The sequence below is a fragment of the Nymphalis io genome, chromosome 2, assembly GCF_905147045.1.
Source record: "Nymphalis io chromosome 2, ilAglIoxx1.1, whole genome shotgun sequence".
Taxonomy (NCBI): domain Eukaryota; kingdom Metazoa; phylum Arthropoda; class Insecta; order Lepidoptera; family Nymphalidae; genus Nymphalis; species Nymphalis io.
In genome coordinates, this window is record NC_065889.1 from 7,015,731 (window position 1) to 7,031,835 (window position 16,105).

Sequence of the window (16,105 nt, forward strand, 5' to 3'; positions counted from 1 at the left end):
GTCGAAGACCCTCAATAGCAGTCCAGAGTCTGGAAGTGTGTACACTTTCATACCTCGGAAAGCACGTAAAACCTTTGGTGATTATTTCCGTTGGTGACGGAATATCGTTCCATAGGATTATTAGAGTGACGAGAATAAAGAATGCACTTGTGTTTGAGCGCACATGTGTCCTCTATAATATATCCTGCGCAGTTGGCTAATCTCTCCTGAGTTTGGCCGCTGTGGCCGAAATCGGTCAGGATGACATAATGTACGTTGAAACGGCTGATTTTAATCAATTCAGCTACGTTGGCCGTTGACAGTGGCTGTCATCCACTTTTTTTTAAGTGCCCTTATAAGCAAGTATCCTTGAATAAAGAATTAGGTATTTGATTGATTGACTGAATCCTCCATAAGGACATCATCATAGTCGGTACGCCCTGTCCCTATTTTTTAGGATAAATAACGTTTGATTTTCATCGTGTTTGTATTCATGTATATTATTAATATAAAAATTTTGATTAAATCTACCACTACCAACTTACCATAAATTATCGTTCTTTTTTACTTTTTTTTCAATTCTTTTTATATAATTATCATTATTTGATAAAGATATTCGCACAGCGGTATATGATTTTGTTTTATCGTATTTACCTACCTATACCCTATGCCAATTGAAGAAGGTGTAAAGATAAACAAACCTTAGATTAACATATTCCATGTGATTTGCTAATAGTTCTGCTGTATAATGAAGAACTTTTTGTAGTGCACAAAAAGTTCTTGATTAATTTACCTTTATTTATAATTCAACACGATTCTTCAATTTCAGATTATTCAACTCTTCTTCTTCTCTACTTTTTATCTTACTACTTATAACCTCTTTAATTTAACGTCCAGTTCCGATTACAATTTCATGGACATTAAAAACGCCATTTTTCATCAAACCATAATGAATATCATAGATTATTCAAGATCTCGACCAATTATATCGCTGTATCTGTTTTTTCGGCTTTGGTGTATGAAGTTGTAGGAGCGATATGTATTCCGACAGTATTTTGGATTTAGTAAACACAAACTCCAGTAACGACGGATCCGTTAAAAACTGTTTTGAAATTACGGACATTTTGTGTGCATGTGTACTTAAATGCGACAACTATCTAGTTGTTGCTATATAATAATCTATGTATGCTCATATATAATAACATATCAGTATATTTTAAAGACCAATAAGTTGGTGTATGTGCTTACACTTGTGGTACCTACTATCCTTATAATAGGTATATAAGTCCTGCACAGTCGGCTAGTCTTCTTGAGAAAGGCCGCCATAAGCGATAAGTATTCAAATATCATAATCGTATTTAATTTTTAAAAATTATGATATGTGTACTTGGATTTTTGAACACAATAAATTGTGTTAACAAATAAGTTACAATACCCACGCTAAAAAGTGCTACGATTAATTAAGTCAATAACTGATAAGATAGTCTAGACAGCTACGTATGTCTAAAATTATACTTTGTTCTACATAAAAAAAAGTTGGTTTGTATAATTTCTTTGTCGTAGGTATATACTATCGGCTATTTTAAATTATTGTGTACAGTGACGGCCTTACCTCAAAAAATGATTTGTTGCAGTGTATGTGTATATATATGTATATATACCTAATTATACCCTGACTGCACTATATATATCCGTAACAGCCTGTGAATGTCCCACTGCTGGGCTAAAGGCCTCCTCTCCTCTTTTTGAGGAGAAGGTTTGGAGCTTATTCCACCACGCTGCTCCAATGCGGGTTGGTAGAATTCACATGTGGCAGAATTTCAGTGAAATTAGACACATGCAGGTTTCCTCACGATGTTTTCCTTCACCGTAATACGAGATGAATTATAATCACAAATTAAGCACATGAAAATTCAGTGGTGCTTGCCCAGGTTTGAACCCACGATCATCGGTTAAGATTCACGCGTTCTTACCACAGGGCCATCTCGGCTTTTTTTTTCTATATATATATATATATATATATAGAAAAAAAATTCTATATATATATAGAGTAATTAGTGTGGCATGAGAAGTGAATGATCGTGAGCTAGGAAAATATTCTTATTATGTTAATTAAATATAATTTAGGTAATAACTTTGTTAAGTATACCAATAATTATGAATGAATGCCTTTTTTATTATAAGCAGTTGTATGAAATATATCTTAAAAACACATATAATATATGTCAAAAAATATGTTTACGAAGGAAGCCGAAGGTAAAGGGCTTGGTGGTAGGGCTTTATGCACCAATTCGTCACATATTCTACCGCCAAATAGCAATACTTTGTATTGTTGCGTTCCGTTTTAAAGGCCAAATGAGCCAGCGTGATAACTGGCACACAGGACATAAAATATCTTAGTTCTCAAGGTTGGTGGCGCATTGATGATGTAAGGAATGGTTAATATATCTTATAGCATCAATGTCTGCGGGCGGTGGTTACCAATTAATATAAGGTGGCCCATTTGCCCATCCTCTGCCTATTTTACAAAAAGCGTACCTCATCATTAATCTGTATGACAAAACTGGTAATCCACATTAATCGAACACTTTCGCCTTCAGACACTGAAGTATTTTGGATGCCAAGATCTACATTGACTGGGTATAGTCGATCTGATATTGCTACAGACACTTCAGTGCCGTCCAAGATTCTACAGAATCATAGTTTTTCTTATAGTTTAGATGTTCATAGCGACTAATTACACTCCTTGATTTTTTGTTTAACCTATCGTAGTTTAAATTTAAGGAAATATACGTTTTTTTTAAACAATTATTATGGTAAGGCTTTACATATTAAGATATGAATATGTAAATATATTTTACACGGTCGGTTGTTTTTAAGGTAGGCGACTCAAAGTCTGTGTTTTAAGTAACAGCCGACTGATAAATATACTTCAATATGACGTAAATAGATGCTTAAATACATGAAGAAAACTTCTATACATTCGCAACTCATGAGTAGAAGGCAGGGTCACTGCCAAATTCTATATGATATAATGGGTCTAGTCATTCTATATGATAGTTACTGTACAAATCCTGACCGCGTGTAATGGTGGCAAGAATGCTAGCAGCATTTCCTCTTTGAATCGCAATTCCGATTTTCTGGGCGAAAATTGAACCAGCCCAGTTGTAATATCTTTGTATATGCATTGTGTACATTTATATATGTAATTCAAATCATTTTCATTACTTTGACATTTTCAGCCCAAATGTATCCCGAACCTATATATAAATATATTACACCGTTATAATCTAAGATTAAAGCATCTCATTCCCGACTCTCGTTGTCAAACAAGGGATCGATTGAAAAACAAAACTCTAAATCACTATTTAGATCCGCAAATTGTTCATTTAACTACGCTATTGTATTTAAGCTTAGCAAGTGTCCAGAGTGAGATATAGGAACCTTGTAGGCTTAGTCATTACGGGCTCAATTTGGATATGATAAGGGTGATAGGAAATGACAATTATTACAATGAGATCTTGTAAGAGATCGCTCTTTAGCGACAAGACTGCCTTTTGTAACATCATTTATTATTTTATTTGTTTACTGTAATTGTCTTGTTTTGGTGTGCAATAAAGTGTCTTATTATTATTATTATTAATGTACAGATGAACAAGGAAAACAAAAGTATTTGATAAAGTGACGATAAGTTAAGTGCAAAAAACGTACTTCATAAGAAGAAAAAAAAATTTTTTTCGTCACTGTTACGGGGCGTGGCTTAGTTGTAATAATATGTAAGAGCAACTTACTTTACGTTAGAGTTTAGGAAGGAAGCTTCGACTGCCATAGACAAAATTATTTTAAAGCGAGGGAGTCTCCGGTGCTGTCTAACGTACAGCTGTTCAGGATACTAGAAGTCGTTAAGTGAACCGTTGTCTGAGTGGAATGCGATTTTCACAGACTGCTCAGGACGAAGACAGTTTGTAAATGTGGATCGAGAGTGCAATTCCGCAAAAGGGTTATATAATATTATTAAAGAACCGTTTTACTCCTCCGGTACGGAAACATTACGAGTTTTAAGAAGTTCGATTGTGGTTCCATCATCGTCAGGCGATTTTATTGTTTTTGAACTGCTTGCAAGCTTTTCTTACCTCACACAGTTCGACATCCCAAAGATATCGCTTCGATGACAGTGGCAGTTTAATTCACTTATCATGAGAGCTGGTCAATACTCTAGCTCGTGACGAGATATACATGTCCGAGGTATATCTTAATTTCTCTCAGAATTTCAGTTCCGTCATCCAATAGTAGATATTTGTTACATAATATCTATCTCGTTCAATCGCATTGATCTAGACCCGAAAAACTTTAACACTAACTACCACAATGTTGATGACGAGGTATTTATGGACGAGAAATCTGACACCTTTTCACTCCCAATGATAAAAGAAATAAACAGATTTAAGAATTATCATGTCGTCCCCTGGTCTCGGATATCAGAGTTCAGATAACCTTAGGACACTTCAGTTTAACCGCTCCATCTGGAGTATCTACATTACCTTATCTAATCCTCAATGTTATTGTATGTTGTCATGTGCATAGACCTTCAGTGGTAGTTAGGTTGTGGTAGTTAGATCTCTTCCGGATATTCTTAGCATCCCATGCAATAGGCAGGAGTAGCGAGATTTGAATTCTGAATATATTTCCATCGTCGTCTTTTACGAACCTTCCAGGAAGAACGGAAGTGGTGCTATTCTATTACTCGTTTTATTACTCGTGCTTCTTTTAAAATTAAAAATTGTATTTTTATTTTATTTGTATTAGTATGAAAGTATGTTTTTGGCAACAACATTATGGATATTTTTATCTTATAATAATATCGGATAAGGCTAAAAATTGTGTTTGAATATTAGATTAATTATTTATGTATCGAGTTGACAATAAAAAGGAAAAACGAAATACATTTATTTTTTATCACAATAATTAAGATTTATATCATCATTGTCTAATAAATAATAGCCATAATATCTATAGGATTATAGTTATCAATAAATCAAACGCTTGTATAAAGAGAAAAATATTTGATAAACATACAGTTCTAATTTTGAAACACTAGAAACATGAAGAGTACTTCTACTAAAGCTTTAGTATTAATTTTTTTGGTAGCGGCGGCGGAGGCTAATATTATTAAGAGCAAAATAACTGCGTATGTATTAGCTTGTATTTTTACTAATTTAATTTAAATTTAGATTAAATCAAAGTTAACTAAAGGCACTAAGTAATAGAAAATTGATTTTTATAAATTATTACTTATTTTATTTGTTTTTTTTTTTTTTATAAGAATTACTTGATACTTTAAATAATGTATTTATATTTAAGACACTTGGTGGTAGGGCTTGAGTAGGTACCACTTACTCATCACATACTAAGCAGCTATACTTAGTATTGTTGCATGCCGGTTTGAAGGGTGCGGGGCCAGTGTAATAGCAGGTACAAGGGACATAATCTTAGTTCCTAATGTTGGGGGCGCATGGCCGATGTAAGGAATAGTTAATATTTTTTACATCGTCAATGCCTATGGGTGCCTATGGGCGGGTAATGCCAATGGGCGGTGGTAACACATAACATTATACAACTTCCTACTGGAATTTGATGTAATAGGGCCGATTTTCTGAATCCCCAATTTTTGCATCCACGTTTCTAGGTCACCAGAATCCAAATTCAACGTTTTTATAGATATGGCTGTGTGTGCTAAGCAATCGTCAATTATTATAGTATAGTTACAATAGTACATAAGTTTAGTTATTTCTCATGAGTTGTTCTTCACGGCGGGTAATTGTCATTTAATTATTAAGGTGGTTACAATACTATTAATTATGCTATATAATACCAATTAAATAAGATTTTGTTAGTTTTTCCCAGGGATTGATTTATTTGGCTTTTTAATGAGGGTTGAAACAAAATTTATATCTGCATATCCATCTATGACATCTGTTCGTATATAATGAATATATTCAACGTCGATTTTTTTCTATTGTAGTCCAAAATGGAACAACGGTTTATCAGCGAAAGTCAACGACTATGTCGATGAGACTATTTCAATGATAGGACCATTTTTGCAACAAAATGGCCTGGATCCCATGGAATTGCCAGAAATCGAAGAGGGGTTTGAAGTTGTTAGTATAATTTCAATTTTTATTTAAATGCTAATTTTTGAATATTAATATAAATTATCATACTTGTATATTATGTCCTTAATTATTTGATACGCGAGTTTATTTTGAAATCACTTGGTGGTAAGACTTTGTGCCAGCCTATGTAGGTAGGTACACCACTACCACTCGATACATATTCTACCGCCAAGCAGGAATAGTTAGCATTATTGTGTTCCGGTTAGAAGGGTGAATGAGCTAGCTTAACTTCAGGCATCAGGAACATAACATCTTAGTTCCCAAGGTTGATGGCGCATAGGCGATGTAAGAGATGGTTAATATTTATTACAGTGCCAATGTCTATGAGCGATAGTGACTGGCTGGCTACTTACTTTAAATAAAAAAATATATTGATTATTAAATGAGCTTCCAAGTATAATAAAAATAAATAATTAATAATAGTAATAATTTTCGGAACCATATTTCAGAGGATTCTGTTAATCACGTACAGCGCGTGGCTTAAACTGCACGATGGTCAGATGACAGGACTCGTAAATGTCGCTCGTTCTGGAGACCAGAATGTCAACTATTATCAAAAATCCCTGCGGGTGCGCGTTCAACTGCGATTCTCTGACCTCGAAGTAAGTATATGTTGTCATTTTTAATTAATATTTTACCATATAATTAATTAAGTGGTTTGCTTGAAATAATAGAAAACAAGGTAACGTTACGATTATAAAACTATTATCTATATGTAAACTCGGGACATTTCAAGGAGTTCAAAGTAATTTAAAAAGAAAAGAATTTTCGTTGCTTTGAATCTGGGATATAACAATACATTCAAACGAAACGGTTGACTCGTTTCATAATAGGCTGCACCCTAAACAGTTAAGCGTGTTTGAAATTAATTTCATTCAGTCTAACATTTTCTTTAAGTGTATATAAATTTTATTTCAAAATAATATTGAACTAGTGATTATTTTGTTGTGCAACGGTAATTATAGGTTTGTGATAAATAGGTACCAATATTTATCACGGTTTGACCTCCATTATGATAACAAAACTTTTAAAACTAGACAAGTAATAATCAATACCTACTACATACGATATCGTTTCGATTCAATACCTGATGACAAGTGATGATGATGAAAATATGTGTTCGTGTGTGTATACTTTGTTGTTGTTGTGTCTAGATAAAGATTCCGAGGTCCTGGGTTTAAATCTGGGGTCTAACTAAAGTTATTGGGGTTTTCTGTTGAGAAATTATTATTAGCGTTCTGGAGTATGGGTATTAAGTATGGTATGAGTATTAAGTAGAATTTACGGAAGGCACATAAAGCTGTTGATACTGCTCCTGGACCCTTTCCAGTCGTGTCGGTTTTGCTAACCCATCGTATTATAAGAGTGATATTTTCACTTTCATCGGATTATAGAGTACACTTTCATACGATAATAAGTTATGCGCAGATGGCTCCCTTAAGAATGGCGAATTTTGGAAAACACATAATAATATGAGTTTTTTATAGATAAATGCATAGAAACATAGATAACAAAGATAAATTGAAACAGATAAAACAAAAATATTTCAGAAAATAATAATTTTATTTAATATAAAAATATATTAAATATAGCAATATCATTGATTGATTATTGTATATATGTATTAATTGTATATCATTAAATCTTATCTATCGATTAGATATTATTGTAAGTAATTAATGTGCCCAGTGGCCAATTCGAACGTTAATTAAATTGAGACATTCGTAAAAGTAGACTTATAAAACTTGAAATTTTTAATTGTACTTCTATGTATTATTTTTTGAGGTAAAGTTAGCCAATCTTAGTCGGTATGGTAATAAAAAAGTTAACCCAATAAAATGTCAAAACACTTTTTAACTTCGACAACGAACGACAGACTATGTACTTGACATTGTCAGTATTAACGTAAACATTGACGACTTTGTTTAGCTAGTGATTAGTTAAACAATGGCAATGCTGTGTCTTCTTTTTTCGAATGTCAAATTATTAAGGACAAATATAAGAGCAATCAGTGCTACCTGGCTTCGTGCAGGCCCACCTGCACATCTGGGTGGTTAGTACCCACTCATCAGATATTCTGCCGCTAAGCAGCAATACTTAGTATTGTTGCTAAAGGATATTACACAACCAATGACTTTTTAAATGATTGGTCTGAGTTGTTTATTTCCAACCCGGTGGTAGACTTTTGACAATCAATAAGTAAGTGTAACGCTTTTATATTTAATAAAGATTTTCGAGTTTAACGTTGTTGCGTTTCGGTTTGAAGGGTGAGCGAGCCAGTATAACTACACGCACAAAGGACTGTTTATTATTTCTTACCTCGTCAATGTTTATGGGCGGTTGTAACCACTTACCACCAGGTGGCCCATTTGCTCGTCCACCTGCCTATAACATAACAAAATAAATTAACTAAACTTCTGCTGAGCAACAATTTTAAGTGTGGCCGTAAATGTTTTATTTTATTTAATACGAGTTATTTGTCCTACATGTTACAATTCATATTGCTTTAATTTTAACACTTCTTCTCAATATAAACTTTAACTGTCCCAAACGTTCTTAGGGGTACGTTTCCTTTTCACTTAATAATATATACAAATACTTATATGGATACAAATACTTTTTATTCAGAGCAAACAATAGGATTAAATGATATTATATATTTATTGTATTATTATGTAGATATTCCGATTTCAATTCCAATTCTTCCGAGACCATTAAAACGCTAATTAATCGGCGTATGAGAACATAAAACTATGCCATCTCCATTTTTTTTCTACAGTCCGAAAGGATGTTTTGGCGCGTGGTCTAAATCAGAATTAATAACGACATCTTGTCAAGTGTCCTATTTTGATAGTTGCTGCAACCATATAGTAATACCATACCTAAAAGAAAGTCTTCAATTCACATCTATGATAAATAGTACACGAAATGAAATGAATTATAGAGTGGTTATATTTTGTGTTCTTACATTTTTCGTGACGCTTACGAAAAATGTCTGAAGCATCATCTAGTATAATTTTTACACCAGGAATGAATAGAAAAACAAGGAAATATATTGTGGATAATTTTGACATCGTTATACAGTTATAGAGATGATGGCGAAGGTGTAGTGAATAAAGAATTCGACACGCGACTATTTAAATAAATTAACGCAGAACATAATAATAGTAAAATATAATTTATAAGATATCAAGTTTGTGATTTTCTGGACGTGAATAATTCATGGGATAGATAGATAATACCTAACATAATGCAGAATACTATATCCCAGTGAAAGCAAAGCTTTATGATATAATGTCTACATTTTTAACCTACACTATTGTTAATAAGTTAAAGATTCACATTAGTAAATAATGTTATCATTCTTAATATAAAATACCTAGTAATCACCTTGCATTCAATAATAGTTTATAAGGTCTCTTTTTGATTTTTATGCTTAGTTTTTTCGGGAAACATGTGTGATATTCCGAGATTTTCATCAGACAAACCTCCATAATCATATTTTTCGGTACAACATTAACTGCCTCGAAAACTTATTAAAATATTTTGTAGATTAATCAATTTCCTTTTTTCCAGACATCGATTTTAACATAGTCATTTATATTTGAAACAGAATATGTAACAGATACAAAATATCCCATGCGGCATACAGTGACAAATTTACAAATTAATTCAATTTTTCTATTTTTAGTTCGCCTATAAGTATCTAGTTCAGGTAATGAACATTGGACCGACTGGTGGAATTGTTGGATCACTTTCATACTTCGATATAATTGCCGACGTTTTGATTGATTTCAATACAGACGAAATTCAGTTACAACAATTCTCCATCGTCGAACGCGGGTAAGATCACTTAGTATTTATATTATATACTATTTATTTGTTTATTTAAATAACTACATACATACAATACATAGGTTCATATACTACATACATACAATATGTAGCTAAATGTCATATAAATTTATTGATTATGCAAAATTTTATTTAATTTTGGTACACATTAATATTATAAGAAAAACAAACTATGAATTTAAATTAAATGTAAATATAATAGCATTTATACTTGAAAAACCTGTCTGAAGTTTACGAAACGGAGACATCACTTAGCTTTGACAGTCTTGTGTTTTCATATAAGCTCGTAGTTATTTAGGTCTAAGATCCGAAATAGGACTGACCTTCACACATCTTAAGAAAAAAAATATTTTTATCCGGTAAGCAGATGGGTAAAGATCAAATCTAATTCGGATCTCGTACTATATTATTACTTTATTTGAATTATAAGTGAGAGCACTTAGCCGGTCTAATGTATATCATTTTCCAATGACTCGTATCCTGTCAAGGATAGGTTTATTTTTTCTTACTGCTCTGGTGTGGTTCGTTGAAGACACATATTGAATAGAATCAAATTGAATTAACTTTATTTGCGACACATACTGCTTACATAAATGTGATAAGATTTATCGCATAATAACAAAAATATAAACAAACACGAAAAAAATTGTAAAAAAAAATACACGAAAATAACAAATAAATAATGTCTGCACATAAGTGTACCGACCAAAACAGGACAGTCACTTAGCCTAAGTTCAGAGACCAGGGGCAAACATGTAATTGCTGTCTTAATGGACGTCAGTGACAGCTACAAATGAATCTAAATAAACGTGGTAGATTTTTTTCGACCCATGCATGTTTCTTTAAGATGTTTCATTCCTTAACGGCCGAGGACTAACCTATGTAGGTACATAGGATTTAAAATTTACATCTTGTATTAGAAGAATAAATTAAGTACGTGAAAACGCAGGGATGCTTGTTCAGATTTGTAGTAACGATTTTCTACTTAGTCGTATTTACTGGACTATCTAGCTCGGCTAGTTACTTAAAAATGTTGCTAGATGTCATTGAGATTTTTTAGTTATGACTAATCCATGTATTTATGATTTGTTTTTAGGCGTCTGCGGGTACGGCTAATTGGCAACATTTTGTTTGACTGGTTACTAAATCCACTGATATCTGTATTTACAACTCTCTTCAACGGTGTCATAATGAATGTGGTAGAATTGACCATTCGTACTGTGTTTCGTGGAGCCATCGTTGCCATAAACCAAAACGTTCGTGAAATCATCGATTTAATTGAATCGTTTTCGAACAACTAAAATGTATTATTATAATTTTAATCAAAAATTGCAGAATAAAGATATTTTGAAATGCAGTTTTTTTTTAATCCCTGAGATCGAGATTCCTGGAAAATGAGATTATTTATAAGGTCCTCAGGAGGTATCTATTCTAGGTCTAATATGCACAATCTAAGATAGACAGACAAAGTTTGGTCAGCTTTGGATGCGAAGAAAGTCATACCTGTTAGGAATATACCATACCAATCAAAATATATAAGAGTTCTATAGTATCCTATAATACTCGTATTGGACCGTAAGTTAGAAGACTATGTATGAGTAGTCTATACTGGATACGTCTAAAGTAATTAATACGTAAATAGATAAACAAGAATAGACTAATAGTGTGAAACAGTGGGCTGACGTGAAAATACCCATTACCCTTTGGTAAGCTGTTTCGTGCAGGCCTCTCTGAGTAGCTACTTGGCGATAATGATGATATACTTTTAACCGATTTCGGCCATGGTGCTTATTCTCACGGAAGACTAGTCAACTGCGCAGTACATATTAAAGTACATGTGCGCATCAATTCTCGTCGATCCGATGGGACGACACATCCGACACGACACGAGGTAAGGGGTAAATACTGCTGTCTTTTAATTATTCTGCCAACACCCACTTACCAATTATTCTACCAACTAACATCAATGCTGTGTATTTTTCTGTTCCGGTTTGAATGGTGACCTAGTCAGGATATTTACCCTATAAGTTATAGTTCTTGCAGACCCATCGAAAGACACAGACACATCAAAAGATCACTAATCATCTTAACATTCTTTTAGTAATATTAAAATTTATTAAAAAACAATGATAAATTATTGCAATTCATTTTTTTTATTAAGTATAATGTACATATTGTGTAAGAATAGTTTAAAGTTACAATAAATCAAACTAAATAATGTTTTGATAAATATTCTGCTAAAATCTGTTAATTCTTTTTTAGCGATGTGTTAACAGTTTTGTAATAGTAGTAAAGTGTTTTAATCCTCTTCTCGGCATCTTTAGTCTCTTTTATTTTCGCTATGTATGGTGGAAACAAGTGTTTGATAATAAAAAAACCCAAACCCATTATATGCTGAAAAAAGTAAAAAAATGCCGTAAAGAATGACTAAAGCAATATTTAAATACTATTTGTTGAAGGGAAAATTCTTAGACTGCAAATCGATAGGTGAACGAAAATTTAATTTTGAAGACGTGTCTCGTTTAGGCAAATTTCGTAACACGAGTGAGAAAAAGATAGATTGAGCTGTATATTATAAGAAGTTTCACTTCTAACACATTTATGGTGTTGCATGCACAATTATTTTTATTATTAATCTCTATATTTTCTTTATGAAAAGGAATGAATGGCGTTGCATATCTAGAACAAAGATGAAAATGAATAGTGATGGACCAAAGAAAAGTTGGAAGAGTTGTGCGAATGATGTGAAGAGAATGACCACAATGGAAATGAGAAAAGTTTAAGGGAGTTATGATTTATTTTTAAGTTGAACTTACGACTAAAAGTATTAAATAACGTAATTTAAAAAAGTAAAATAAATGTGAAAAAGTTGTACGGATCTCGGAATAATCGTAGCTCTTGTAGATGATATTATTCTTTTCCACTAAATCTATGAACAAAAGTTAATTATATTTACTTTGTTATTTTTAATATTTTATTTAAGTCAAATATAATTATAATATAAAGGATGTGGACACACGTGTTACGGCACGGCGCCGCTACCGACAGACGGTGCGGCGTTGCGCTGCATCACGGTGCCGTGTACGATGCACCGCGATGTTTTGCTGTTACTTAATTCGCACGTGTTAAAAAAATTGTTGACAATTAAAATGTGTTAATGGAAGAACGGGACGTGCTTCCCCTATTGCATTTAAAAAGAAGTTATTCGACCGATAGCGGCGCCGTGACGTAACACGGTGGCCGGTGGAGCACGGTAGACATGTGTCCACGTCCAAAGACTTAATGAGAATAATAATAATCAAATCAAAATATTTTTATTCAAGTAGACATTTTACAAGTACTTATGAATCGTCAAGCGCTACCACCGATTCAGAATGTAGATTCTACCGAGAAGAACACACAAGAAACTCAGTAATTATTCTTTTTTTGTTTAAATACAAATTTAAATAAATTACATACACTTATTTCCTGCACGAGATCCAGCAATCAATCAATCCATGCACTTTTGTCTGACATATATTCAGATACAGAGTTTACTAAGAAGTTTTTTTTATAAGTAATTGAAGCCTAATGAAATGTCAAGTATATACAGCGGAATTTTATTAAAAATGCAAATCTAGCCCTAAAAAAGATTTATTAACTTTAATAAGACGGAAGCTAGGAATTATAATTTTATTTCTATCTCTAGTATTAAATTGATGTCACTTTCTTTGGTATAGTTATTAATATTGTTACATATACATAGAATATTAGCGTAAATATGCTGTGATGCAACCCTCATAATACTCATATTCTTGTCTGAAGGAAGCTCCTAAGTTATAAATAGTCCGTACGGTCTTTTTTTGAAGAATGAAAATCGCTTTAATGTCTTTACCCCAAAGAAGGAAGACGTTAAATATAATACTGTGGAAGTTACTAAAATAAGCAATCCTGGCAGTTTCGACATCTGTAAATGGCCTAACTTTCCTTATAGGATATACCACGGAGCTACCTACTAGAGATGACGAATGGGGACTCCACTGGAACTAAGATTCCAAGGTTGCTCCCAAGTTTGGTGGAGTTAAAAATTACACGATCAATATTGTTCATTTTTAAAAGCAAGCAAGTATTTTTGGTTAAGCAAGACAATTAGTTTTTTTAGCATCAAGTTGTTAATTTGTTAAATTTATTTGTTGTTAAGTTATTAACCTTAAGTCAATATAGAATTTTTTAAATTGTAGAATTTTTGTGTTGTATGTATTATTTACTTCATCGCCATTTTTAATCTTGTCAACTTTAAAAATAAATTGGTTTCATCAGCAAATAATACAATATCACACAAGCCATTCATAAAATACGAGAGGGCATTTATATTAATTCTTGTGGAACGCCCATTTTAAAAGTAGATCCGGAAGACTTCTCACCATTTACAGAAGCTTTCTATCAATTAAATAAAATTTGAGTAGTTCTAAAGTTACGGCTTTAACGCCATAGTAACCTAACTTACTAAGTAGAATATCGTGTTCCCAGGCTTCATATATATGCTTTAAGAGTGACACACCTGCGTTTGTCGTCGATCTTCACTTATTAGAACCACTATGCAGGTATATGTATTGATATTGAAATGTTTTAAAAGTGGAGTAAAATTGTTTTTGAAGATAATACCAATCCATATTTTAAATAACGATAATGTTTTACAATCAAATAGCAGCAACGAAAGCACTAATAGTGATAACGAGGTAAATTTTTCATTATAGTCTGAAAATATTAATAAATTTGCAAAATAGATTATTAACATTTGTGTAAAAACATAAAATTAGAAATTGACACAATAAGTGCAAAATTCTGCATTAGTTAGGTGGCAAAATGTTAGATTTATATGTTATAGAAAGTTATAAAACTAGCTTATTAGACAGGCAATGGATAAGGGAATTAATAATAAGTTATACAATACTACATTTTCATAATATTATAGATGAAATTTTTAATTTCGAATCTTCTAGATACTCTTAAGGATTTCTTTAGATCATTCCAGACAGAAGGAGATTAGTCAGTGGAACTGTTGGATTTAATTTACGACCAGCCACGTGTCCTATATTTGTGCAAGCATGTCGATTGGCATACTCTCATCGCGAACCAGTTGAGAATCCAGTTAGTAGTTCAGACTGTAGTGGTATGTGTGGTGATTTTAAATTAACTTTAAACAAATGCCTTAAGATGGATCGTTTTCCTTAATCACGATCAGAAGACTTATTAGCCTTATTAACTATTATAAAGTTATATGGTGGGCAGAAATTCATTAAGGTAGACTTATGAAAAGCCTATGCTCAATTTGAATTAAATGAGTCTAAAAATTTACAGTTATCACCACAGACAAGGGATTTTTTTTTATGTATAATCGTTTATGTATAATTGTTTATTACATGGGTTGGCATCTAGTCGTGGAATTTTTCAAATGAAACTTGAGCAGGTATTTGGTGATATGCCTAGAGTTGGAGTATTTTAGGACGATATTGTCCGTTTGGAATGTTTGTTCGATTATAATAATATCAGGTATAAATCTCACTTAAATACACTTAGCGTTTAGAAAAATATGAATTAAAGTTAAATAAGAAAAATGCTCATGATTGATGCGCAAAGAGGAATTAATTAATTTACGTTAAGAACAGACCATAAGCCGCTAGTATCAATTTTTGGCAGTAAGTCAGGAATACCGGTTATGGCTGCTAGTAGAATGCAGCGATGGGCCATTTTACTTTCGGGCTATAGTTATGATGTTGAGTATTTACGTAGCGATAAGAATGCAGCTGACGTATTGTCAAGGCTACCTGCTGGAAAAGTTAAGGCTCTATCTACGGTAACAACATATATTAATTTTATACAAAAAAATATCCGTATTAAAGACGTTATAAAAAATCATGTTCGTAAAGAAGACATAATATGTATGTATACACAACGGTTGGCCAATTCAAAATAAAGGTGATGTATTTTAACCTTCTTTCTTATAACCCACAAACATTTTAAGTTGATGCAAAAAGTTCAAAGTTACCAGATGAGGATCGGTATACAAAAAACTAAAATGTATTGCTGGAGCTCAATACAAGACACCTCAACAGTTG

The 16,105-nt window shown here is 32.5% G+C and overlaps 1 protein-coding gene across 1 annotated transcript; it reads left to right on the forward strand.

Moving 5' to 3' along the window:
* The first annotated feature begins 4,989 nt into the window (after window positions 1-4,989).
* On the forward strand, window positions 4,990-11,308 carry LOC126774804 (mite allergen Der f 7-like). The gene is made up of 5 exons (XM_050496389.1): window positions 4,990-5,167; window positions 6,002-6,137; window positions 6,602-6,754; window positions 9,844-9,995; window positions 11,104-11,308. The coding sequence occupies exons 1-5, from the start codon at window positions 5,082-5,084 to the stop codon at window positions 11,306-11,308; spliced, it is 732 nt and encodes a 243-aa protein (XP_050352346.1). The 5' UTR covers window positions 4,990-5,081.
* The last annotated feature ends 4,797 nt before the right edge of the window (window positions 11,309-16,105 follow it).

Coding starts and splice junctions, on each gene's coding strand:
- LOC126774804 (XM_050496389.1), top strand. CDS start 5,082: ATGAAGAGTACTTCTACTAAAGCTTTAGTATTAATTTTTTTGGTAGCG. Junction 5,168..6,001: donor ATTAAGAGCAAAATAACTGC/GTATGTATTAGC, acceptor TTTCTATTGTAG/TCCAAAATGGAACAACGGTT. Junction 6,755..9,843: donor TGCGATTCTCTGACCTCGAA/GTAAGTATATGT, acceptor TTCTATTTTTAG/TTCGCCTATAAGTATCTAGT.